This window comes from Aotus nancymaae, unplaced genomic scaffold, assembly GCF_030222135.1.
Source record: "Aotus nancymaae isolate 86718 unplaced genomic scaffold, 86718_ANA_hifiasm-v0.15.2.pri h1tg000006l, whole genome shotgun sequence".
Classification (NCBI taxonomy): domain Eukaryota; kingdom Metazoa; phylum Chordata; class Mammalia; order Primates; family Aotidae; genus Aotus; species Aotus nancymaae.
The window spans coordinates 79,656,950-79,684,697 of record NW_026988417.1 but is presented as its reverse complement, the minus strand read 5'-3'; the positions used below and the strand labels follow the sequence as shown (position 1 = coordinate 79,684,697).

At 35.5% G+C, this 27,748-nt stretch overlaps 1 protein-coding gene across 7 annotated transcripts in view; it reads right to left on the bottom strand.

Annotated features, from left to right (window-relative positions):
• PTPN13 (protein tyrosine phosphatase non-receptor type 13) overlaps positions 1-27,748 on the bottom strand; it is a 163,592-nt gene that overhangs the window by 59,264 nt on the left and 76,580 nt on the right. For 3 of the 7 annotated variants that reach the window (XM_064368927.1, XM_064368936.1, XM_064368954.1), the window contains 13 exons: positions 23,934-24,008; positions 23,637-23,811; positions 21,903-22,056; positions 21,346-21,484; positions 19,827-19,979; positions 17,573-17,755; positions 14,201-14,363; positions 9,370-9,787; positions 9,133-9,230; positions 7,224-7,280; positions 1,663-1,752; positions 1,239-1,346; positions 938-1,069 (listed from right to left, as the gene is read on the bottom strand). In XM_064368927.1, the coding sequence (XP_064224997.1) occupies positions 938-1,069; positions 1,239-1,346; positions 1,663-1,752; positions 7,224-7,280; positions 9,133-9,230; positions 9,370-9,787; positions 14,201-14,363; positions 17,573-17,755; positions 19,827-19,979; positions 21,346-21,484; positions 21,903-22,056; positions 23,637-23,811; positions 23,934-24,008 (1,945 nt within the window). The remainder of the gene's footprint in view (positions 1-937; positions 1,070-1,238; positions 1,347-1,662; positions 1,753-7,223; positions 7,281-9,132; positions 9,231-9,369; positions 9,788-14,200; positions 14,364-17,572; positions 17,756-19,826; positions 19,980-21,345; positions 21,485-21,902; positions 22,057-23,636; positions 23,812-23,933; positions 24,009-27,748) is intronic. The other 4 variants (XM_064368945.1, XM_064368951.1, XM_064368962.1 and 1 more) reach the window with 2 other exon arrangements.

The window sequence follows — 27,748 nt, the reverse complement described above, 5'->3', positions numbered from 1 at the left end:
CTTCAATGTTTTTGAAAAAGAATATTAATGGCAGCTAAGATTCACATTTAAATGCTTTATATGTACCAGGTAATGTGCTCATTCTTTATGTTCATTACCTCATTTAATTTTCATAATCTATAAGATAAGCATGTTTATAGTCACCATTTGATACATGAGCACAGTGAGGCTTAGAAAGTTCATGTGATTGGCTCAAGGTATACAGTTTTAAATAGTAGAGACAGAATCTGACTCTGGATTCTGCATCCCTGTTTCCCACTGCACTGTCCTATGCCACATGGGCTATGTGTGCTTCTTCCACAAATACAGTCCTACCACTTGATCCTCATAACAAATAACTCTGGGCAAGGCAGACAAGGCAGGGCAAAGATCATTGCCTACTCTTTAAGTAGAAACAAAAGAAAACTGTGGCTCAAGAAGGCTTAAGTCATATAGCTAATAAGAGGCAGAGGCAAAGCTCAAACACCTGGTCATCTGATCTTCATCAAGCGCTTTGTCTCCAAACCGCTAAAAGACTGGGATAATGAGACAAAATGAAATGGTCTCGTTTTAAAATTTATAGTTTTTGGTGATTGTTCTTTCCTTTTCATAATCTGGTTCAGGGCAGGACTTCATATATAACTAGTATGTAATATTAACTACAGAATGATAAATAACTCTGATTTGACAAAAGAAGAGATGGAACACACTAAGTAATCAGAAATAAGTTGCATCAATTTTGTATACAATGAATCCACCTTTGTGCAAACATTACTAAAAAGGAATGAGACAGAAAATCTTTGAAGAGATGAATGAAAAAGTAATACCGATGCATAAAACTGAAACAATAGAACTACACATGTCAAAATACTAGAAATAAGAAGCTTAAATCGAATGTATTGAAGTGCTTGTGAAAAGTGAAACAGAATACACAAGTAAGAGATATTCACAACATTACCTTTGGGTGTCTTTTCTTTTGGCTGAGAGATAACAAGTGTCACATCTTCAGGAGCATTTTGCAAAATTTCAATTGCAGCGTGGTGGCTGACTCCCTCCAGACTCACACTATTCACAGAAATCAAACGGTCTCCTGTACAAATAGACAGTCCAGTATCTTCAACAACAAAGATAAATTTATTCTCAATCTTAGAAATATCATCTCTTTCTCAACATTTTTGGCCGAAGTTCAATTTTCACCACCTGTGCAAATTTTCATGCCTGTCAGAAAATACTTAGAAAATTACCAAAATGTGAAGTACCTGGCTTCAAGCATCCATCCAACTCAGCTGGTCCTCCAGGGGTAATTGAACTGATAAATATCCCTAAGTCCAGTCTTCCCATCTTCTCCCCACCAATGATTTGAAATCCTGTAATATAACACATTTTAAAAAGATCTTCATATTGCTACTTTCAAAGACTAACGATTAGCCTGCCTGAAATGCAGAAATGTGGGGACTGTTGATATCAAATGCTTAATAGGTAACATATATTAAATTTGGTGGAAGTATTTCTTGAAGGCATTTCATATTTGGCATTTGGTGACTGGGTGGATAGGTAATGGGCTTGTGGTTGGGCAGCCAGTATCTTGAGATCAGAAGTGAGCTGGTGCTGCAATGCCAATGCTATGCTATAGACTTTTTCTCTGAATCCTCATAGACCTTCAAGAATCTCACAGTGACTTACCCAAGCCATACTTTGCATCTTTTTTCAGGTTCACCAAGGTGATCTCCCTTTCTGGTGAAGACACTATGCTCCATCTTTTGTGTTGCACATCTATTGGGAATTTATAATTTTAAAATAAATATAACATGCTCAGGCATTAAGACTGTCAGCTTGTTTTAACAATTTAAATGTTAACAAAGCATGTTAATAGATTGCTCAGTCACTTAAACATATATTTTAAGGTTACTGATACTGTTATAATTTTATATTTTTATAGTGATTGATAATTTATAAAATGACTACATATTACATTTATTCTTCATAAGCTATCCTTTTGAAATAAGTATATTTCAGTTACAAATGATTAAATAAACCTCAATAGGTTAAATGATTTGCCCAAGTTTAGTCAGCTAGTACAGGAAAGAGCTGAACTTTTCAGTTTAGGTTTTCTTACTGTTACACCACAATCAACTCCCTGAATTTGACAGCTCAATATATTTAAAAATTCCTAATTAATGGTTGACATTTTAATTTATAATTAGTAAAACATTCTTAGTAGGTTCTTGAGTAAAACAGCAAGAAGAAACAGAATCTCTTTTTTTTTTTTTGGAGAGTCTCACTCTGCTTCTAAGGATGAGAGTGTAGTGGCGTAATCACAGCTCTCTGTAGCCTCCACTCCTAGGCTCAAGTAGATCCTCCCACCTCAGCTTCCTGAATAGCTAGTACTACAGGCACGTACCACCATGGTCAGCTGATATTTTATTTTTGTAGAGATGGAGTCCCAGGCTGGTCTTGAACTCCTGGCCTCAAGTGATCCTCCTATCTAGGCCTCCCAAAGAGTTGGAATTTCAGGTGTGAACCACTGCACCTGGTCAGAAACTGGATCTATTTTTAAGAGTCCCATTAATAATTCCTTGTCTAGGACATGTACTCTCAAAGAATCTTTATTCATTTCAAATTTTACTTGTGAAACAATCTCATGAGGTAAGTAAAGAGATTTTTAACCACTGTTTTGCAGATGAGGAATAACAGTTTGTGACCTGCTCAACATTATGGCTAGTATCAGTGACCAGTAAAATGCTGAAGTCAGTACTTGATAAATCCTAGTTAAAAACTGAATGAATGTCAGCAGAACCAGAATTTACTTTTTCTTATTTCTAATAGGTTTTTTAAAGTGGCTAATCATTCACAAATAACTTCTTAAACCAATAATTATGACACTTAATTGACATGTTAATAAGTTAATTCATCTACTTAGCATTTCAAGCATTTACATAAACACATACACCCTTCTTAACATCAATTACAATGATAGTTCAAATTGGTATGTGTGTGAAGGTGGTGGTGAGTTTGTTCAACATATTTAGAAAGACATTTTTGCAAACCAAATCTTCAAATTCAACTCTACATAGTTCTGAAGTATATAGAAGCTTTCTGAAAATAAGAGGTTATGGCGTCACTAAACTGTAAGCCAGAATTTCCTTAAATCTTCATGTGTATTTTTGCAACAACCAAATCAGTATGAAAACAGAATTTATTTCTGTATATGCAACATATAACCACCCATGGACTTAAAATTGTATTAACATGTCATAAAACAAACAGTAATTTTGTCACAAAACTTGTATTGATGCTTAAATGATGTAAATGTGATGCTTCATATTCTAGAAATAAATTCCTTTAATTTCAAAAAACAATAACAATAATTTCCTCTCAGGAGTGAATTAGCCTTGTGTCTCAATACTTGCACTGTTTTGGTGCAAGTTTGCTAGCTCTCTGTAGTGTATATATTCCTATTCTGTCATTTCTTTGTAACCCAAACTTTGTTATTAGCAATAAGAGTAGTAATTCAGTATATCTAATAATTTTATTAATGAAATTACAAAAAGTATCATTGGACAATGGTGTGAAATGCCTTATATATTAGGTGGTTCTAAGCAAAAGACCATCCATTATTTAATGCCTACTTTAAGTGTCCAAGATCCTTTTATCAAAAAAATAGCCAATTAGTTCTAGTTTTTAGCTAGAATGAATAAAAACAACACAGAACAATACCCATAAAATGAAATAAAACGAGGCGGTGAGGTCACATTAGGAACTAAAATCAGAATAGCCTTAAAGTGACCACATTGATGAGGTGGTAAGAGAGAACAGTGCTTTGTAAAGTGATTAAATGATGATCATTGCTTTAAATTTCCATTTCCTTCTTTAAGTTTCAGATTTAATCACCCACTGTTCAGGAATTGGGATGCTTGGAAACTGATGAAATCCACTATTCTACGGTAGGTGCTTAATAAGTCCGTTAGGCATACAGTTCCCAGAAAAGCAAAATCCCAAGCAGTAACGACAGAGTGAAATGAAAGAAGAAAGAGAAAATGGCTTGAGGAGAATTATGGCTGAGTTGCTCTGGTTCTCATGCCAACTAAGAATAAAAAGGTACTTAACTGTGGTAGGTTTTAAACATCCCAACAAACCCATCAAAAGTTGAAATATCCTAAGTCAAAAATGCTTTTAATACATCTAACCTACCAAACATCCTAGCTTTAGCCTAGCATAACTTAAAAATGCTCAGAACACTATGTTAACTTATAGTTGGGCAAAATCATTTAAAACAAAGCCTATTTTATAATAAAGTGGTGACTATCCCATAATTTACTGAAATTGACAAACTGTAGTGTATTGAAAGTGGAAAAACAGAAGGGTTGTAAGGGTATTCAAAGTCCAATTTTTACTGAATGCTTATTTCTTTTGCATCACTGTAAAGTCAAACTGTGATAAGTTGGTGACCATCTATAGTTTGTGATTTGGACACTTCAGGAAGCAGTATGAAAAACTTAGTTTTTCAATTCCTGCATAATAATTACAGTAAAACAAGAAACATTAAAATCAATTTTACATAATTTTTGGAAATGTTTTACATATTTTTGTTTTTACTCTTATAAAGGAAAACCAGTGTGATTTTTCTAAGTTGAATAACTTTTTTTTTGAAATCACAATTAATCAAAGGATTAGAATCTTTTCCATATCACTGTTTCAAAGTGTGATATTAGAAGAATCATGACTTTCTCTTTGATCTTTTCTTTTTCTTCTTCTTTTTTTTTTTTTTGGGATGGAGTTTCGCTCTTGTTACCCAGGCTGGAGTGCAATGGTGCGATCTCGGCTCACCGCAACCTCCGCCTCCTGGGTTCAAGCAATTCTTCTGCCTCAACCTCCCGAGTAGCTGGGACTACAGGCGTGGGCCACCATGTCCAGCTAATTTTTGTATTTTTTAGTAGAGACGGGGTTTCACCTTGTTGACCAGGATGGTCTCGATCTCTTGACCTCGTGATCCACCCGCCTCGGCCGCCCAAAGTGCTGGGATTATAGGCGTGAGCCACCGCGCCCGGCCCCTCTTTGATCTTTTCTTTCAAATTTCACATTCTTTAAGAATCTCTGGAGGTCATAAAAGGTAAGATAGAATATAATACATTCATCCTTGTTCTAAGTGATGAATAATTTAATATTAACTGATGTTTATTTATAAGTTTAATCTAATAATCTTGACCAGCAGGAAGAACACTGGAATTAGAGTAAGAGGTCCTATATTTGATGCATGGGCAAGTAATTTTACTTTTTGATCCTTACACTATTTGCAAAAACATGTTTGCCATGCTCTATTATGTGAAAACTTGATTCTCAACAGAGTACTAATTCAGGCTACTTGGCCAGATTCAAAGAGAGTTTTGAGGAAAATTATAGCCTAGTTTGCAAGCTGAATGAGGCGTACCTCTATATGAAGGTGGATTGGCCCTACTGTACGGGGCAGATGGGATGATAAGGCTTCTGAAAGTTTAAATAGAGAAACTGCCCAATGTAAATTCATGCTCATTGGCTACTAATGTACATTCATATTCTTTTTCATCATAACCTAAGCTAAAACACATTTTTAAATTCTCATATTTGAATAGATTATTATCCAGCTTCTTTCAAAGTTTTAGCAAGGCATGATCACATTATGAGGAAGTGTAAAGAGTAGATTAGGGCATAGACTCTGGAAACAGATTGCCTTTGTTCAAATCTTGGCTCTGCCACCTGCTAACTTGGTGACCTGCTGCACAACTTCTCTATGCTTTGGTTTCTCATTTGTGAAAAAAAAATAACATTAACACCCACCTCATAGGGTTGTTTTGGGCATTAAATGAGAAATAATAAAAAGTGTTTAGAACAGTGCTGGGGACATAGTAAGCACTAAATAATTGCTAGTCAATAATTACGACCATATGGACATGTTAATAATTAAGTTATTTTAGGTATATAGGCATTCTAAATTCAGTTCATGACACAAGTTTGATCATTAGAAAGCTACATAACAGGATTAGCAATTTAGGCCCAAGTATAAGTTCAATAACTTTTTCTTTAATAACAGGCCGTAAAATATTTTTGAGGATTGATACATTCAAAAATAAAATGAGAAGGAGAAAAGCCTCATCTTCATTTGCTATGAGTATTTAAGACACTGCGTGTAGTTTTACTTTTAAAAGCAATTTTAATTCCAAGAAATTTTTTTCTCTGTTAAAGAATTAGTATGTGTATTTTTATTAGAGAATGAGAATTATATAAAAGAACACTTTGGTGTTTGACAGTTTTGACCTAAAAAAACCCCCAGCAATTCTATGTAGTGCAGTCTAATCTCATGCCTTCTGTTTTACCTTGGCTACAGGAATATTGAAACTAAATTTAAAACTTCATCAAGTTTAGCTGTATTAGTAATTTTAATTAACATAATGGCTTCTCTCTTATCAGGTTTTTGATTATTTCAACTTTAAGTATCCAAGACTCACACATTTTGGAGGAAAGTAGTATATAGATAGTAATAAAATATTCTTTTCTACTCATGACAGTTGTTAGAAAGATCAAATAAGATAATGTACATGAAAGTACTTTGCAATCTAAATTCTAAAAATTTTGAAGCCACTGATTGTCAAGTCATTGGACATTTCTGGTCTTCTTCTTACAATTTTGTTTCTTAGATTCCTTCTAAATTATAATCTCAGCATTTAAAATCTTCAAAATCTCCTCCTAATATTTAGCATAAGATTAAAAACTAGTCCCTACTTAGCTTTCAAACTTCACCCTGGCCCCCACATGCCACCATACTGAGACACCCACAGTTCACTAAATCTCTTTTCTCATGATTCCATGTCTCTGACAATGCCATGCCCTTGATCTGGAATGCTTATCTTTATTGTTCTGTCTGAATAAATCCTCCTTTCTCCCTAAGACTCAGCTCAAGAATCCCTTTAAAATAGCTGCCTCAGTTAAACCTTTTTAATAGAAATTCTCTCTCACCTGAACTATTATTTTAGCTTCCCAATTAGTGTCCTTATCTCTAATTTGTCATTTCATCAACATTAGCCTAAATCAGAGGTCCCATTACATCACCATGATGCTGAAAAATACAACTCTCCTTTAACTTCAATCTAAGACCAAGTCCTTGGCATGGAACTTAAGACTCTTCATTGTTAGGTCCAGGACTATCTCAGTAAGGTACAAGAAAAGAGAAAAATGATGGAAATGAGGGGAAAAACATTTTGTAAACCTACCATTTTCTTTTAAGGGTACTTGAAATGAAGAATTTCCAGAACTATGCATAGTCATTCCTGTGGCATAAATTAAATTATTAGACATTTCATAAGATGGTCAGATGCTAGATATCGAAATAATTTCTTCTGATAAGTTCATAAAAATAACAAAACAATAAGGCAGCAACATCTTGTATTAACACTGAAAAATATCCTCCAGTAGGCATTTTTACTATTTTAAATAGTAGCTAAGCGTAATAATTTGTTTTGCAGCATAAATTCAAATACCAATATATTGTTTCTGATAATATTTTGATGTGTCAAATATGAGATGAAACTGGAATGAGTTATTTGTTCAAGTGTTAAAAGAAAATTCATTATTCAGTTATAATGAATGAAAATACAGAAGAATTTCCTTTTAAGAGTGTTTTATATTTTCTATAGAATATTTTCCTTCTGATATGTAATGAATTTTCATGTAGACCAAAGCCTTCATAATGAAAATAGTTTAGAATGTATGAGGCCCCATTATATGTGAACATACTTTGAAAAGTATTTCCTAAATGATCAAATCAATCTTAGCCTATTTTCATTCATTAGAATGAAATTTGGAGTTTTATCTAAGTTTTTTTAACTGACTGAACTCAAATTGATGATAGTATAATCTCTGAAAGCTGTGAAAGCCTCCATTAATAATGTTGCTTCCATAAATATTTATGTATTATAATGCAGAGTTCTCTTTTGTCTTCATTTACTCCACATACCCTGAATCCAATTATAGAATTAAAAAAGCTTTTAGACTTTGGGTAATTAGAGATAAATTAACAAACCTTGGGCCTAAGGAGGGAGTTAAGTAGTAGTATTTGGTAAGACAACAGAAGGGAAACAATCCTTGTTTTCCTTTGGTTTCCCATGCTGTTTCATATTTTGAGTAGTAATTCAGATCTCTGTGCTTAAATAGCCATCATTTTGAAAGATTGACTCCAGTGCATTTCCCTTTTAAGTTACATAAGGCAACAGGAAACCTGAACTATTGGTCTTAAAAGGTAGCATGTGTATGTGCATATACCTATATGCACAAATGCATGCACACACACACACACACACACACACACACCCTTCACTTAAATAATATGCTCTGCTAGCTGGGAGTATTTAAAGAAACTTAACTAAGATTTTCTACCTATCAATCATAGCACATTTCATAAAATTATCTAAAGTTTTAGAGATAATTTTGTTCCTGCTAAGCTGAAAGCATCCTAAGTAAATGTTTCTTTAAAACTATAGCATGACCAGAGTTCATTTAAATAGGCTTGAAAGGAAAAGCCAGAAAAGGTAATCCAAAGCAATGGCACATGACAGTCTCAGTACAACTGTCATGGCTGCTGTGACCAAGAGAAGCTAATAGACTGGGTGTGGTGGCTCATGCCTGTCATCTTAGCAATTTGGGAGGCCAAGGTGGGCAGATCCCTCGAGTCCAGGAGTTCAAGACCAACCTCGGCAACATGATGAAACCCGGTCTCTATAAAATATATAAAAAATTAGCCAGTTGTGGTACTGCATGCCTATAGTCCCACCTATTTAGAAGGCTGAGGTAGGAGGATCACTTGGGCCTGGGAGTTTGAGGCTGCAGTGAGCCATGATCACTCCACTGTACTGCAGCCTGGGTGACAGAGTAAGACACTATCTGAGGGGAGGTGGGGAGTGGTGGCGGAAAGAAGAGAAGCTAACAGTCTGTACTATGAAGTAATCACTTGTTAAATCAAGTGTTAATTTGATTTGGTGCATTTTAAGTAGCCTCAAATTTATATTCAGATTTGGCAATTAGGACATGGAACCCAAAATAATTTCTTGGCAATTAAGATGATCTTGTTCACCTCACTCTGAGCAGGAGGTATGGGACAAAGAAGGTAAGCTTGTTTTTGCTGACCTAGAACATATGCTTGCCCAGGGTCTTCAATGGATGAGGAGTCTGATTCATGTTTCCTTCTTTCAGGGCTTCTATTTAAACTTGCAACAGACTTTGAACTAAAGAGGGAAGAGGAAGGTAGGAGGGAAGTATCAATGTAAAAAAATATGGTGAAAATAATAAAACGTCAAAACAAAAAGAAAAGTATGAAATGTAGAATTTACAAATACGTAATTGGGTTAGTTAATATGTTCTTACTTATTAAGTTTTGTGACTTCTGCCAAAGATTCTGCATCAGATCTTGCCATCTGGTGAGAAGGTTTTCCCACCAACTCTGCAACGGTTTGTGGTGGGGGTTCCATGTTAACAATGACATTTTTCCGATGTGGATAGAGAGAGGCCTGACTGAGATCATGATATGATTTACTCATCTCTCTAGGCTTTTCCTCCCATGAAGCTTTGTCATTCTTCTCTTTTGAACTGTTTTGCAATGGCTGATATAGCGACAGCTCTGAGCAGGATAGCCTCTTCAGAATCTCAGCTTGAACTGATAAAGGTCGAACAGCAAGTTTGTTGAGGGTGCTGCTGGCCAGACTGCCAGTGCTGATTGCTCGTCCCATATTAAATCCTCTAACAGACTCTGCTTGGAGATTCAGGCTCCTAAACGAAGCTCTCTCTACAAGGAAATAGGATTGCTTTACATGACGGAAATGCCACAGTACCTTTATGAGAATAATTATGTTAATAATTAAGCAGCATGCAGTTTTTAATCATTTTGATTGCCAGCGTTAAGTAGATAGCTTTCAAAGTGTGGCAATCAGGGTTTTAAAAAGGAGGGCTGAAGATCTCATCTTCATATTATATCTTCATCACTTTAGCTTTCTCTTAGTTGCAGCCTACTCAACATTTCCTGCTTCATCTAATGATTTTCTTGGACTCAACAATGTTTTTGGTTCAGGCTTGCTGACACCAAATTCCTTATACGTTTCAGTTAGAAATGAGAACAACATTTAACACAAAAATTTTCAACCCTAGTACTGTCTCTGCTAAAATACCTGTACCCAACACCCCAGGACAGGGAGAGGGAGAGATGAAACCTGGATGAGCTGACATAGTGAATACACACCTGAAAGAGAAGCTATGCAGAGTTTTGCCCAGAGAAAATGTTCTTATTCTTGATTATCATATTTTTTAAAGCTTAAGGCAGATTGTGGTGATGGTGAATTGCATACTGTAAATGGGTGAATTGTATGGCATTGAATTATATCTCAATAATGCTGTTACCAAAAAACAAACAAAAAACAAAAAAATCCTTTACAGCAAATTATTCCTTTTATTATTTCACTATGCCAAACCCACCTTCTCATCTTGCTGTCTTAATGATTTATCTGAGGCAACAGGGGAATGGGAGAATCAAACAGCACTAATCTCTATGTTTTAGTATCTGTAAATTAACATGATTAGGGTGCTGGGTGTCTCTTTATGCTTCAATTTCTTTCACTCCCAAATATACATCCAAAGTTGTCTTATAGAAGCTAAATTTAGAGATACTTTATAACAAGTGTTTGGCTATGATATTTTGTAGGAACCAGTGTCACACTGATATTTTAATATTTGAGGCTAATAACAACAGCATTGCAACATATGTAAATGAAGAACAGGAGCATAGGATTTCAAATGATTTAGTTTTTCATGTAGTTTTTGATCCATATCACAAGGCACTCCCTTTGATCCCCTCTGGAAAGCAGCAATTCTATGTTGTTGCATTCTATATGGAATTAAGTTTGACTGCTATATACCACAGCTTGAAAACTTCCTTTTATAAAGAAAACGTCTCCCTCAAGGGTCCCAGGTGATGATGATCATGATGGTGATGATGAAGAAGATGAAGAAAAAGAAGGAGGAGGAGGAGAAAGAGAAGGAAGGGAGGGAGGGAAGGAGGGGAGGAGGAAGAAAGAAAATATCAAATGATTACTGACTTAGTTTCATGGATTGTTTTATTTTTCTTCTACTTTCTAGGAAGATCAATCATTGATATTTTCTCTCAGGCATAAAGAGGTAGGAAGACATTAAAGGCTTTTAAGATTCATGCATCAGGATGAAGTTTAAAGAAACATGTCTTATTGTCACTAGGAAAATTCAATAATCTCTCTCTGAAGTGGAAGTAGGCACCAAGTTAAAACAAGACCTTAAAAAAAAAAAGACTTAAAAAAAACAGCTTCATTAAAAATTCCCATTATCATCTTTACCTCAGAATATAAAGTTTTTATTACAGCAGATAACACTATTCTATTTTCATTTACTTTATGAGCATCCTGTAATCAAAGAAGCAAAATGGAGTCTTCAGAAGAAAATGCCTCTAACATCCAATAGATTTCTTCATCCTTAAGGAAAATATAGACCAAATTTTGGCAGAAATAAGGCTCAGTTTAGTCGGTTTTGAGAACATATTAGGGAGTATGATATATTCAAATCCATTTGTTGCCTGCTCTTGGATATGGGATAGGATCATAAACCATCCATTTATCTGGTCTTTCCTACTGCCTTGTACCGGAAAGAACTCCAACACAGATTTGAATGGACCTGTATGTTAATAGTAGTGTTTCAAATTTGAACACAAAGGCTTGCTAGCTCCACACGCAGTCTGCAGGCCATACTTCCTAATCTCTGTTTCTGTGATTGTTCAGTCCCCTGTACCATTTTGTGCTTCCTTATATGGTCAACTTAATCATATTCTCTTTGAGGAGAGGGACTTCATTTATTCTCTTATCCCACAGTACTCTGCACTTACAAATAGTAAATGCTCAATAATTGATTATTAATCTTAAATCCATGCAAATCAGTTCTTGGGAAACTCATCAAACAGAAAATGTACTGGATTAGGAATTAAGAGATATGACCTCTACATATGACATGAGGGCAAAACACTATCTTCTGTGAACCTGTTTCACCATCAGTAAAATTTTGAACTTAATGACTTCTAAGGTTCTTTCTTGCACCAATATTCTATGACTCTAAAGCAGGAGCATACATTTGTTAGCCCATTAACATCTCACAGATAACATCAGTTGTTTTCACTTGTAGTACAAATAAATAGGCAGATAGTTACTTAGAAGCCAAGGGGAAAGATATAGATCACACCATCTTAAAGTGCTTTCACAAATGAGGGCAATGATACATGGCTGTGGTTATCCTGGGGGTAAACCTGTGATATATACACAATATTATCCCCACCCCCACTCCATGAAGAGATTGAGATTCTAAAAAGTCACTTACTTTCCTAAGGTCACTCATTCATCTACTACTATTACTCCTGCTGCTACCACTGCTATGACATAGTATAGTGGTATATAGCATAGTAGTAGTACTATCTTCTAGTGGTAAAACAATGTTGATGATGGTGACGACAAAAACGATAAGGAATACTTTGTGTCAGGTAGTTTTAAAGGGCTCTACGTGTATGAATTCATTTCCTTTTTACAACTTTCTGATATAGGTATTATCTTAAGGTAATCATTTTATAGATGAAGTAACTAAGGCAAAGAGTTTAAGTAGCTTGCCCAAGGTTTTGGGGCTTATAAGTAACAGAGCCTTGTTTGACACTGGCAGTTTGGCTCCAGAGCTCATGCTCTTAACTGGTATACCACATTGTTCTTTAGTATAAGAAATGTTGAGGATGAGAGACTTATTTTGAACTTTTGTCTTCTGATTCTGTTCACTATACTACAACTAACCTTCAACTGTTACGGATTGTACTGAATAGAATATTAGTCAAAGTAGGAATGCTGATGGCATCAGCTCTAATAGGTCTGATATTTCACTATAGTTTGAAAATATATAAGAGCATATAAACTTGCTAGCAGAGCAAAGCAGAAAAAGAATAATGAGATTACTTTATAGCAGTGGTTATTGTACTTTAGCATGTGTAAAAATCATTACTGAGGAAAGCCTGTTAAAGTGCAGATTCTAGGGACCAAATTCCCAAAGACTGTAGCTCTCCGAGTTTTATGTAGGTTCCTGGAATCTTCATTTTAAATCAGCATACAACCTCCACCCCCATCATGATTCTGAAAAGTTTAGAAACATCTAGTCATAGGTTGCCATTGCCCTAGTCTGGTTCTATGGAGAAAATATTTTCTGAATGTGAGACAGTTTGGGTAAAGAATTCATAGGACCTTGCTGCACAAGGTCATCAGTGCTATTTCATTCAATTTTTTAATCACATACTTCTGACTGTTTCACTTACACCTATAAGAATTTACTATGCAGAATTAGATTCTGTATGATTTTAATCTCTAACTGCAGGGTAAGCTTTAAATATTTCAGTTCTGATTGAGATATTTTTTCAGAGTCAGATTAGTTTTTTTCTGCTGGCTCCTTTTCAAAAGAAAGTAACACCATTCATCCGACCATTTGTATTGGGTACTATGATTACTCATTTCAATCTCAGAACAGGGATGCACCCAAGAAAAACTAATAGGTGGTAAATCTGCCACCCAGAAAGTGTGTCTCTTCACTGTCCTGTTCTGGGTGCATACTTCCCTCATCCTCTCCCTTGTTTCCTGAGTTCTTTCCCTCATCTGTGAAGCCCTTCCATTTATCTACAAACTACTTGCATTATTTTTATCCTTCATATCTAATTCAAGTGCCACCTGTTCAGCACTCTAGCCTCTGATTTCCCTGTTTTTCTGACAGTATAGATCACAGAGTTTGTACAATATAATCTGTTATTGAAATCCTGAACTTCCATTGTATATTACTATTTCAAGCATGTTGGTCTTACCTTTCCAAATATTGGAAAGTTTTCCAAGGGTAGAGAACATAGCCCAAACTTTTATAATGTTTACATCAACTAGCCTATTGTTGCTAAGTATAAAATGGACATTTAATCAGGTACTCCCTAGGAGTCTTCTCTCAGGGTGAACATTCAATTGAAATATTGCCTGCATTTGTGACACCTTCATAGACTTGATTTAACATGTATATACATTGTAAGTTTTCATCCTAAACTTGACAGTTCTTTTAAAACTTGGTGCCAAAAATTATGCATATTCCAAGGAGTCATCTGAAATAATCTGCTTCTCCTTACCAATATCTTGGGCATCTTGGTTGCTCTGTCTTGCTCTCATCTGTAGCTGGAACTTATGCTGAGAAGAGCAGAGGTGCAGCAGGTACTGGCATACCTTACTGTTGTCTGTCTGGAAGGCATGTTTTATTCCATCTGATGTATTTTGCAATGTGATTTTCTTTTTCTACAATATTAACCAAGGGTATTCATAATTATATTTAATAAGTAGAGATATTATTTGTATTTCCTGTTACTCGGCACTGGGTATTCTTTGACTTACATCTAATATAAATATAATCATATATAGACATGCATCACTTAACAATAAAGATATGTTCTGAGAAATACATCATTAGGTGATTTTGTCCCTGTGCAAACATCCTGAAGTGTACTTATACAAACATAGATGAGATGACTTACTACTACACACCTAGACTATATGGTGTAGCCTATTGCTCCTAGGCTTCAAACCTGTACAGCATGCTACCATACTGAATACTGTAGGCAACTGTTTGTGTAATATGTATCTAAACATAGAAAAGGTATAGTAAAGATACAACATTATAATCTTATGGGACCACCATTGCTCGTGGTCAGTTGCTGACTGAAAAGTCAATATATGGCACATGTATTATTTTAAACAAATGCAGGAAATAAATTAATATTGTTTGCCACTTTCAGAAATTGTAGCCTAACTATAGATTTTATATATCAGTCATCAACAAAAGAAACAAATTCCTTTGATAAGTTTATTGATATTTTGAATTTATGGTAATGTTTATAAACACCAAAACTGTTTGAAAAAGAAATAAGAAATATGTGTTCTACTCTATCGGGTAAAAAAAAATGTTTAACAAAAATATTTTTATTAATATATAATGACAAAAGCTGCAATTCAGTCAAGTAGAGTCCGCATCACATAATGGCTGAGTAGAAGTTGTGGAAAACTAAAGAAAATGTGAGATGGAGAGGTACTGATAACATAACTGTTGGGTTGAGAGATAAAACACATTGATATTTAGAGATAGTGATTTGTGCCAAATATAGGGAAAGTAGGAGAATCACAAATCAGTTTTATCTCTCTGATATTTCTTGAAAAATGAATGTCTCTTGTGGAAGAGAGTATACTCAAATTTGTAACCTATATGGTGAGGCTTGCAGGTGATCCATGTCTTAAAAGACAAGTATTCAACATGTCAGGGATCTAATACTAATGTCTCTGGAGAGCCACTTAAGTCCAGTTAGATTGTACTCTAGCTCTTGGCTACTGTGCAGATTATTCTACTTTGTCTCCCTTGTCTTTACTTCAAATGTGGAAATAGGCATGGAAAAGCCAAATTTAGTGGGCTTACAAAAGCTATAGTAACAAAGTATTACCCAAACTTCAATCATGTAGATGTCATCTTTACAATTTCTGGCCTTGTTTATTTATAAAATTTTCAATTGACTTTTCTTACTTATATAAATTCACTTTAAACAAACTTTATAACATAACTGTAAATAGAAAACCAGCACCAATTGCCATAAATAGAATCCAGCTATAAAAATATAATAAATGCAATAGAAATAAAACAATGTTGTTAAATTCTAGCTAGATGTTGTTGCCAATGGGATTAAATCTGTTTTCCTTGTTAGAAACAGAAATCAGTAAGTATTAGAGAGGAGTTAAAGACACAGTAGCAACAAACTAAGTCTTGATTATCAGTAGTATACCCAGTAACTCTTCAAATACTTGGAGAACATTTTTTTCCCCCTAACAAATGTAACATTTAACCAATGTCAAGGAATTTGCAAAGACACTGAACTCCATAGTTGTAAAAATCCCTCACTGATTCAAGCATTAACATTAAGATAAGAATCTCCTTAGTTGATCAGTCAAAAGAACTACAGAACTGGTACCTATAATAAAACACTCAAAGGCAGCAAAGATCACACACAAAAAATGCCAAAGATAGGTCAGAGGTTCATATTAATTATGAAAAGTGATAGTACAGATGATTTAATATCTAAGAAAGATGTATAGTTTCGAAGAATATTTGATTCTCTCCAAGTGTTAATGGATGACTGGATAAGAAATGTGCTTGAGAGAACTCAGTTGTGAGAGATGAGAAGACCAAATGGTAACTTTCCCATCTCCCCAGACGTTAGTAGAAGAAAAAAGAAGGGTTAAAAAAAAAACAGAGTTCTGTGTTAGAGAAAGAACTTCACGATAAATGAATGCTATTAAATACAGGAATAATTTACATGGGAATGTGATCTAGTCTCTATTCTTGCAGATCTTTAAAAATGAACTAATCACGGCTAGTTCTATAGATGGGGGTTAGTGTGGTAGCATGGCAAATTAGATAGAGCTAAATGCTGTGTGATTATGACTTGTCGCCTTTTCAAAACAGTCTAAAGTGGATTTGTACTTAATCTAAGGTTTCTTCAGACATGGGCTCTGCCAGCATTTCTGCTAGGGGAAGGAAATTAAACCCAAGTAATTTCCTGGTCCTGACAATCTTGAGAAGATGTGGGTGGTCCAGAGAACACATTATCTGGCAATCTTAGTGATACCTCTGGGTTTCAGAGGAAACCAATCAACAAACCTTTAGGTCTAGAAATGGTCTCGGGGTTGAAGATTATCCAGATCCATCAGGATCTTGGTAACTTTATAAACACTGTTTTGCTGAGACTATACTTTAGCCTAAATATGAACTACAGGTATTAGTAGTTCCTGAATAACATTAGGAAAACAAACATCTGAACATATTAATATTTTTTATTCATCTCTGAAGTCTGCCAATGGAACTTTAATGTTCAGATATCCCAACTAGATCCAAGATCAAAATATGCCTTTATTGTTCACTATCTTCCATAAACATATTATTTTCCAAAAATCACTTTCTAACTTTATAGAAATTGTACACTAAAAATCTAAAACTGCAGAAAGTCCTGAGACTAGTTCATAAAATCCAGTAAGTCTCTGTACCTCTGAGATTCAAATAACAGTTGCTATGAGGCGGGGGTCTACTATTAGGCCAGACAAGGTTCACTAGGGTTAAGATAATTATCTATCTTAAAAATATTAGGAAGATTTTTCTATGTGAGAAGTTATAACTCTAGAATAAGTTCTCACTTATTCAGAGAATTCAACTTGGTTGTAATTTAACTAAAGTTAATTGAGCATATAACCAGCTAGGAATGTGTAATAATCTTTTAAAAATCACCTGTTGAAAAAACCAGACATAAAATCTCAATAATACTTTTCACAACTACAAAGGAAGAGTCAAATAGTATTAACATGTGTTAGCCCCACTGAATGGCAGGGTCTAAGGAAAGTCTGTTAATATGTTACATGGAAGTTGGTAATATCATTTGAAAATATAATAAAAGGAGGTTAAATGGACATACAGAAAAAGATATTTTCTTGGTTTCCCTCCATGGAAAGCGAAGGACCAATGTACGAACTCCATTGTGAACTTCAAACACAAGGACACCTTTAGAACAGACTCCAAGCAATATTCCTGTTTGTGACTTTTTCTCAGGGTGAACTCGGTGAAAATGAACTCCATATTCTGTCAGTCTTTGGCAGACCTGTTGGAATAATACCATACCATAGCAACATACTTTGGTAAATGGTGACACAAAGATAATGAAACTGTATGATATGGTGTGGCTGTGTCCCTACCCAAATCTCATCTTGAATTCCCATGTGTTATGGGAGGGACCCACTGGGAGGTAACTGAGTCATGGGGGCAGATCTTTCCTGTGTTATTCTCTTGATGGTGAATAAGTCTCATAAGATCTGATGGTTTAAAAAAGGGGAGTTTCCCTATACAAGCTCTCTTCTCTTATCTGCTGCCATGTCAGACATGCCTTTCACCTTCTGCCATGATTGTGAGGCTTCCCCAGCCACATGGAACTGTAAGTCCATTAAACCTTTCTGTTTTGTAAATCGCCCTGTCTCAGGTATGTCTTTATCAGCAGTGTGAAAATATACTAATACAGTAAATTGGTACCAATAGAGTGGGGCATTGCTGAAAAGATACCTGAAAATGTGGAAGTGACTTTGGAACTGGGTAACAGGCAGAGGCTGGAACAGTTTGGAGGGCTCAGAAGAAGACAGGAAACTGTGGGAAAGTTTGGAACTTCCTAGAGACTAAATGGCTTTGAGGTCCAGGCTGGGGTGGCCTCAGGTGGAGATGAGGAACTTGTTGGGAACTGGAGCAAAGATGACTCTTGTTATTATTATTTTTTTAGCAAAGAGACTTGCAACATTTTGTCCCTTCCCTAGAGATTTTTGGAACTTTAAATTTGAGAAAGATGATTTAGGGTATCTGGTGGAACAAATTTCTAAACAGCAAAGCATTCAAGGTGTGACTTGGGTGCCTTAAAGGCATTCCATTTTAAAAGAAAAACAGGGTATAAAAATTTGGAAAATTTGCAGCCTAACAATGTGATAGTAAATAAAAAAAACCCATTTTCTGAGAATTTCAAGCTGGCTGCAGAAATCTGCATGAGTAACAAGGAGCCAAATGTTAATTACCAAGACAATGGGGAAAAGGTCTCCAGGGCATGTCAGAGATCTCTGTGGCAGCCTGTCCCATCACAGGCCTGGAGGTTTAGAAGAAAAAATGGTTTTGTGGGTGGGGCCCAGGGTTCCTCTGCTGTGTAGAGTCTAGGGACTTGGTGCACTGCGTCTCAGCTGCTCTGGTGGTGACTAAAAGGGGCCAAGGTACCACTTGGGTTGTTGCTTCAGAGGGTGGAAGCCCCAAGCCTTGGCAGCTTCCAAATGATGTTGAGCCTGTGGGTTCAAAGAAGTCAAGAATTGGGGTTTGGGAACCTCTGCCTAGATTTTAGAGGCTGTATGGAAACGCCTGGATCCCAGGGAGAAGTTTGCTGCAGGGGTGGGGCCCTCATGGAGAACCTCTGCTAGGGCAATATGAAAGGGAAATGTGGGGTTGGAGCCCCCACATAGAGTCCCTACTAGGGCACCACCTAGTGGATTTTTTAGAAGAAGGCCACTGTCCTCCAGACCCTAGAATGGTAGATCCACCGACAGCTTGCACCATGCACCTGGAAAAGCTGCAGATACTCAACAGCAGCCCATGAAAACAGCCAAGAGTGGGGTTATATCCTGCAAAGTCACAAAGGCAGAGCTGCCCAAGACCTTGGGAGCCCACCTCTTGCATCAGCATGACCTAGATGTGAGACATGCAGTCAAAGGAGATCATTTTTAAAGGATGTAACTGAATTTTAAAACTTTTGAGAAAAAGCAAAACAATTCTAGAATCAGTATGAACTTGCCTCTTATATCAAGTCATTCACCAAATTTATTTATTTCTTCTGTATAATGTATTTTGATTTAGAGTATGGAATAAGATAAAAGCATTGGATTAATAGCCAGATAGATATGGGTTCAAATCATATTTGCCACACACAGTAGCCATTGACTCTGGGAACATTACATTTCCTCTTTGAGCCTCATTTCCCTCTTTTACAAAATGGGAATTAGAATATCACAATTTTAGTCAGCAATAAATGAGATGAGATTATGCACAGTATCAGTTATTGGCACTGGACCTTTTAGATATGTGTCCTCCAACACTTCTTGCTTACTTGAAAAAGATACAAAGCTTATCATTTGTAATCTTGCCCTGCTTACCTTTAAAAATTCTAACTCTGTCTCTTTTTCAGAAGCTCCCACATAGGTATTATGCAATTTGGGTAACTCTTCTTTGATATAGGATAAATCAAGTTTCTCCATCACTCTGGCGGGCAAATAGTGCTCCATTCTAAAATAAGACATGCCATGAACCTAGAAAAAAAAGAATGTTTCACAAGCAATTTTTTCCCTTTTATTGGAGTAAACTCTCTTCAATCCTTTTTTTTTTTTTTTTTTTTTTTAAAGAGACGGGGTCTCGCTATGTTGCCCAGGCTGGAGTGCAGTGGCTACTCACAGGTGCGATCCCACTACTGATCAGCACAGGAGTTTTGACCTGCTCCATTTCTAACCTGGGCTGGTTCACACCTCCTTAGGTAACCTGGTGGTCCCCTACTCCTGGGAGGCTACCATATTGATACCAAACTTGTTACGGACACCCGATCGGCATAGTGCACTATAGCCCAGAATTCCTGGGCTCAAGTGATCCTCCCACCTCAGTCTCCCGAGTAGCTGGAACTACAGGCATGCACCACTGCGCCAGGCTCTTCCTTCTATCTTAAAGCTCTTGCTTTGGCTAAGAGATGAAGTACTTCTATTTCTACCTCTCTTTCTAAGGAATGAGTTTTAGAAGAAATGCATCAGTCTTTCTTTTTTAATCAGTGAGATAAAATGAACTGATTAGCAAGGTTGAGGAGTGTGACATTCAAGGGCCTCGTGTCACTATAGTTTAGGATGAACATTGTGAAGGATGGTGCTCCAATGGCACAGTTTTTAGCCCCTTGCTTCCTCTTAGATCACTTTTATTTAGAAGCATCAGGCTTTAAGTATACTGTCAGTTCTCCAGACAGTGTGCTCTGCCAGGCTGCCAGCCTATCATGTGGAAGGCAGAAGATCCTTTTAATCTATATTTGACTAATAACTCTTGTGTCTAGTCTCTATAGGTTAGAACTTGGGAGAAGGAGGGGTAAGTGGTAGCCATTTCTAAACTCCAAAACAGGATAATTTTAAATGGGGGAGTGGGGGAGTCACACACTTCATGATATTATATTATCAAAATATATAGAGTACTTGGTCATTTTGAGACACCAAAGAAGCCTCAAAAATCTTCAGATCTAGGCTGCGCATGGTGGCTCACACCTGTAATCCCAGTACTTTGAGAGGCCAAGGCGGGTGGATCGTGAGGTCAAGAGATCGAGATTATCCTGGCCAACATGGTGACATCCTCATCTCTACTAAAAATACAAAAATTAGCTGGGCATGGTGGCGAGTGCCCGTAGTCTCAGCTACTCAGGAGGCTGAGGCAGAAGAATTGCTTGAACTTGGGAGGTGGAGGTTGCAGTGAGCCGAGATCATGCCATTGCACTCCAGCCTGGTGACAGAGTGAGACTCTGCCTCAAAACAAACAAACAAATAAACAAACAAAACCACAACGGCTTCAGATTTAAACATCAAATAGTTAACTATGTTAAAGGTAAGAACACCAAACAAAAATGGTCCTAGAAAAAAACATAAATCCTACCTCTGGTTGATAATCTCCATACTCAGCCTGGAGAGCCAATGATGCCAGCAATAAGGAAGTCTCATCATCACAATGCATCCTTTCCTCCAAAATATCTTTTCGCAGCTGAAGGTAATACTGATGACAAGTCAGAGTATGCCTAGAAAAACAAATACACACAGACATCTTGCCTTCTGATTTTGAATACTGGGGTGATTTTTATTATAGACATGTAAGGTTAGTTTCCATAAATTTTTTTTTTTTAGACGGGGTTTCACCATGTTGGTCAGGCTGGTTTTGAACTCCTGACCTCAGGTGATCCACCCGCCTTGGCCTCCAAAGTGCTTGGATTACAGGCGTGAGCCACCACGCCCTGCTAGTTTCCATAAATTTATTATTAACCTTGTTATTAAGCTTTTAAGGCATAAGGATTAAATAAACTGTGTTGAAGGAAATATTACTTTTATTATAAAGCAGACATTATCATTGATTGGAATCAAGTAATTCAGTGTCAGGAAGCTAAATGGTCAAAGGACTGATGTCCAAAAAGAGCAAAAGAGAAACTCTTTTGTACTCACTGTATTAGACTAATATCATCCGTAAAAAATTTAATTCTGAAAAACAAAGTAAAATTAACAGTGGCTTTAGTCTTTTTCTTTGGTTCTTCTTTCCATCCCTCTGGGGCCACTTTGGTTAATTTTAAGTCAGGATCAACAAAGAAATATTCATTATCTAAAACAGAATGAGAAAAATCTTCAGATAAAACAAAAAAAACAGTATTTTCTTCTGACTTCTTCACTTTTGAGTCAGACTTGCATAAGATAGTATCATATGAGAATATAAATACAAGACTATTAAAAATGTGTCAGGGAGCTCTGAGATACTGTATGTAGATGCAAGGCAGTACGACCTACTCTTTTAAGAATGGAGGCTCTAGAGACATACAGTCCTAGATTTAACACATGGCCACAACATGTACTATTTGTATGACACTGATATATATCATTTTACCTCTCTAGACATCAGTTTTCTTGTCTCTAAGATGAGGATAGTGACAATTCTTGTTTTACAGCATTGTTATAAGGATCAAATGACATAATGAATGAAAACACTTGTTAAAGCACACAATACATAGTAGACATTTAATAAATATTAGCTAAGTGCTTGTTATTGAGCTACCAGCTGAAACCTAGGAGGAATGACATGCATCATTTTATTTTTTAATGTCATTAGTTAGCTATTATTTACTTTCTTCAAATAAAAGAATTATTCAATACAATCTGATTTGACCAGAATCTATAAGAAATTAGGTATAGTATAAGCAGAAATTTGGATGAACTGAATTAGCTTCATGTAGACGACATTGACTGATTTGTCTAAAAGTGAAATTATTAAGTGATAGAACATCAGTAGGTACTAACTGACTGTTTATTGGATGAGTCTACAGCATAAATTATTCATTTTTAAGGCACAAGAATTCATTAAGCTATATTGAGGAAAATATTTCTTTTAGGGTACAGAAGACAATATGAGCTTATAGAGTTTTAGGATCTGTTAGCCTGTCAACTGTCATTTATGGTACTTTGTTGTCTAAGCATTCCAAGTTAAATTTTGAGGTAAACAGGAAACTGAAATATTAAAGAGTAATTTATAAATATAATGGTTTATTTAAAAAGGAGATCAATTCCAAAAAGTTTCTTACTGCTATGGCAACTCTAACTGATAAATAGGAGAGGCTTCTACTGAAGCTGTCTTCTTAGACCACTGTGGTTGTGAACATCAGGGAGTTAAGTGGATACAATGTTTAAAAGATATGTGAAGAAGCTGATTTTTAGTCATCAATTAACATAAAAAAGACAAAAATGTCTTTTTTTTTTTTTTATAATGTCAATTGACATTAAAAAAAGACACTATGCTTTTAGGATAGTAGGCCAAAGAAGTTGATGTGGAAGTTCAGAAATAGGGTCTTGCTATACATTCAGACTTATATTATTAGGATATTAATTTCTAGAGTATACATGTAGGCCATTAACATATGAAATGGCCCCTAAAATATAATTAAAATCTATTTTTATATAGCCATAGCAGAAAACAAAAAATCTTCACAGTCAGATACAGCAGGTGACTAACAAAAGCTATTAAAACAACGAAAGTAGCTGGGAGAAGAAAAGGAGTTCCTAACTCACTTACACTAATTAGTTCATTTAGTTACTATTTGTCAAAATGAGGTCAGTCGTGATAAGCAGCATAGGAAGTCTGCTTATTGCTAAGTTTCTATATTGCACTCTGAATATTATAAAATGTCTTGGTACCTTTGAGGGTAGCTAAAGCAAACAAATGATGTTCTACTAAGCCAATATGTGCCACAACCATATCGAACACATCTTTACATATAGTTTTGGTATCACAGGTCAGTTCCAGTCTCTGCCCATTCAGAAGCATTATGTTTACTTTCCTTCGGTTATCCTCATTCTTCCCTTTCTTAGTCTACAATTGAAAAAATAAGTGGCATTTATTAAAATAAGCATTGTAAGAATTTTAACTGGTTTTTAATACTAAATTATCAAAATTATTTTCTAAGAGTGACACAAATTGGTTTTATTACTTACAAGAATAGACCTGGGCAAATCCAAAGATATAAATGGTTCGATTGTCATTTTCACAAACTCAGGGCCAAAGAAATTCTGCAAATCACATAAGCAGAATCAATAGTTTTGTTTTGTTTTTTTTTACCATTTATTCTAGCTCTTTTCTTGAAAATAATATTACAATGATAAATTACGTATGAAACTATAAAATCACATTAGAACTAAGGGATCTAAAACAAATATTGAATCTTTCAGTGAAGACATATATTGGAATTTACCAAGAACAGGAATGGAGTATGCCTTACATTAAGTTTAAACAAAAGTTTTTTCTCATCTTTGTTTTCTACTATTGATGTCAAACAAAAAGCCTTACGTTTATACTGTTTTACAGGGTTTTCATTATTTGGCATTCAAATAGACTCAGACTCTCAAAAAAATAGTCTTGAAGAAGTAATATAGAGTTATCAAGGTCACATAAAGATTTGGCTTAATATTGCTAATGTATTGTCTTAGAATCTCAAGTCTTAGAAAGTGATATTCAGCCTAAAACATGTCGTAGGCTAGGTGACTAATCTCAAAGCTTTGGGAGGCTGAGGCAGGAAGATTGCTTGAGGCCAGGAGTTTGAGACCAACCTGGGCAACATAGTTAGACCCTGTTTCTACAAATAATAAAAAGTTAGCTGGGCACTATGGTGCATGCCTGTAGTTCAGTTACACAGAAGGCTGAGGCCAGAGGATCACTTGAGCCCAGGAGTTCCAGGCTGCTTTGAGCTATAATCACACTACTAAACTCCAGCCTCACCAACAGAGTAAGACCCTGTCTCTTAAAAAAAAATTAAAAGCAAACAGACAAAAACCAAAAAAAAATTGGTCATAGTTAAAAGACATCTACTTTATGCCTATACATATTCACCTGTAATCACGTTCTTGGAACCCTGTGACACTGTACTTTTTGTTGTAAATAGTGGCAACTAGGGATAGTATCAGTCACATAGTCTCTGATCCCTATCAATGTCCCCAGCAAGAAAATATCTCAGGAAATAAAGGACCCATGAGATGGGGAACATGGAATGTACACTCTGTATTTACTGCTTCTCAGTCTACCTTTTCTCTTTTCTCCTCTTGCATATTCTAGGGTTTTGGCCAGGGGGAAGACTAGTGTAGGAGATGACTTAAAACAAGTTAGACTCTGGTTGAGAGAAGGGTTGAGAAAAGACTGAAAGATTATGTCTTAATTGGCAAAAGGCAGAATGAAACCAGGGCTACTCTTGAGGCCAGAGGCAGGTGGTTTGCATGTATGTGCAGGTGTGTGCTTGAATTAATGGACATTATCAGAGTTTTATTTTTGTTGGTTTCTTATTTGCATTTGGTTGTACAGCTCATTTGATTGCTTGGTATAGGAATTCTGTTCAATTTAATTGAGTGTATAATATGTGATAGATACCATTTATGCAAAAGTGAAAGTTTAACATTAAGGGTTAATATTCAGTGACCCACCAGGACACATTTTAAGCAAGAATAGAAAGAATGAATATGGTTTGCCATGGGAAACATAGAATGTAATAAAGATCAACTATGGCAACAGGGTATGAACAAGTTTGTACCAAAAGAAGAAAAAAATTCTAAAAATTTATGTCTTGGGAAAGAATATTACTTCAATTGTGAAACTGTACCTCTTAGTCCTATCACTCTTTTCAGCCTCAAAAATATAACCTCTAGCTCTTTTCAGAAAATACACTATGTAGTCCTTTAATGACCAGTAGTTCAAATCATCTAATCACTGATACAGCATATCTCTGATGAAGAATTGTTTGGTTTGAAATAGCTAGAAATTGACTGCCTAAAAAACAAAACAGGTTTTTAGTGAGATGACATATAACAGTGGTATGCTATAAAGGTATGATCTGTAATTTATGAATTGTGAATGAACCAAAATCTAGTTTAGTTCTCTGAAACTACGGTTTAGGAAAAAGGGGTGTATATGTATGTACCCTTTGTGCTGCTCACTGAATTATTATATTGGAAGCCCACACTATTTTGTATGACATCCTGTCTATTGCTTAGTTTTGATGTAGATATTGGTAATAATAAATTGATGAAATCTTACTGAGTTTCTTCCTTTTAGCTGAAATACATGCAGTTATATTTTATTGGAATCTAAAAACTTTAAAATTGGACAGTGTCTTATAAACTATAACCCACTTCCACATTTTAAAAATTAGCCCAATGAGGAATAAATAGGTTTTAAAATTTACATAAAGTCATATAACAGCATCATAAGGAATAGAATACATGTCTTCCAATTTGTAGTTCAATGCAATTTTCACCACCCAATAGTTTTTTCTCCTTAGAATACTGTGAAGGAAATTTGAATTCTATTAACTTCAGAGCATATAAATGGGCTTTTAAGATAATTCTGTGAAACAAAGAACAAAAAATGAAAATAGAATAGGGTAATATAATTTCTTAGTACAGAACTAAAAAGAAAAAAATCATTCTAGATTTTACCATGTTTACTAGTATTTACTTTGCTTTTGAAGAATTATTTTAAACTAACATTACAAATCAGATATTGCTTCACCTTTCAAGTTGGTGATAGTAAGAAAGAATAATATCCAGAATAGGTAAGAATATAAAAAAACAGTCATGACGATAGAGAGCATAAACTGGCACAAACTTTTGGAAGAGTAATTTTACAATATGTATCAAATGTCTTAAACAGTGTCTGCCTTTGGCTTGGCTATTCTACTTGGAGAAAGTTATCTGCAATGAGTTAGCTACAGGAATATTCATTAAAGCATCAGTCCTCAATCTTTTTGGCACCAGGGATGGGTTTTGTGGAAGAAAATTTATCCACAGACAGGTAGGAGGGTATGGTTTTGGGATGAAGCTGTTCCACCTCAGATCATTAGGATTAGATTCTCATAAGGAACACGCAACGCAGTTCTCAACAGGGTTCACACTCCTATGAGAATCTAATGCTAATGCTGATCTGACAGGAGGTGGAGCTCAGGTGCTAATGCTGACTCCTTGCTCACCTCCTGCTGTGACCAGGCCATGGACCAGTGCTGGCCTGTGGAGGGAGCCCTGCATTGAGCATTACTTTCAATAGCAAATTAGAAACATTTAAAATGTACAATAACTGGGAACTGACTAAAGAAATTATAGTACACAGTAAAGTCACATAATACTTTACAGCAGTAACAATAATAGAAGTTGTAAAATGTTTAAGATATTTTACATGAGAAAACTGTTCATTTTGATTTTATGTTTATAAAAATATAAAGTCACATGTTGAAAGAAAAATACATCAATTAGAAGAACAGACACATAAAAATATCCACCACAAGATACAAGGTACAGACTTGTTCCTTCCTGTCTTTGGATACTGTAAATATGAGGATATGATATTTGGAGCTAATGGAGTCCTCTTTTAACTATAAAGTGAATTATTACTAAAATTCTGAGAATCACAGAGCAGCAAGATGAAATGCACTTGATAACATTCTCAGGAAGGTGGAATGCACTTGATAACATTCTTGAACTTTGGAACTAACCTTGAACTTTCCATGTCTGATCTTCTCAATATATGGGATAATAGATTTCTTAATATTAAAAAATAATCCCCTACAATACCAAATAGAGCCAGTTAACTTTAAGGATTATGAATATACTTTTAAATTATATAATTAGGATACTCTAAATTCATCTACATTATAGTTAAAATGAAATAGTGAAAACAGCTATATGTTTATTTTAATATTAACCAAAAAGATACTTAATTCCAGTGGAAAAAACATGGGATTCAGTTTCATCTTCAGGTAACTTTAGACGGA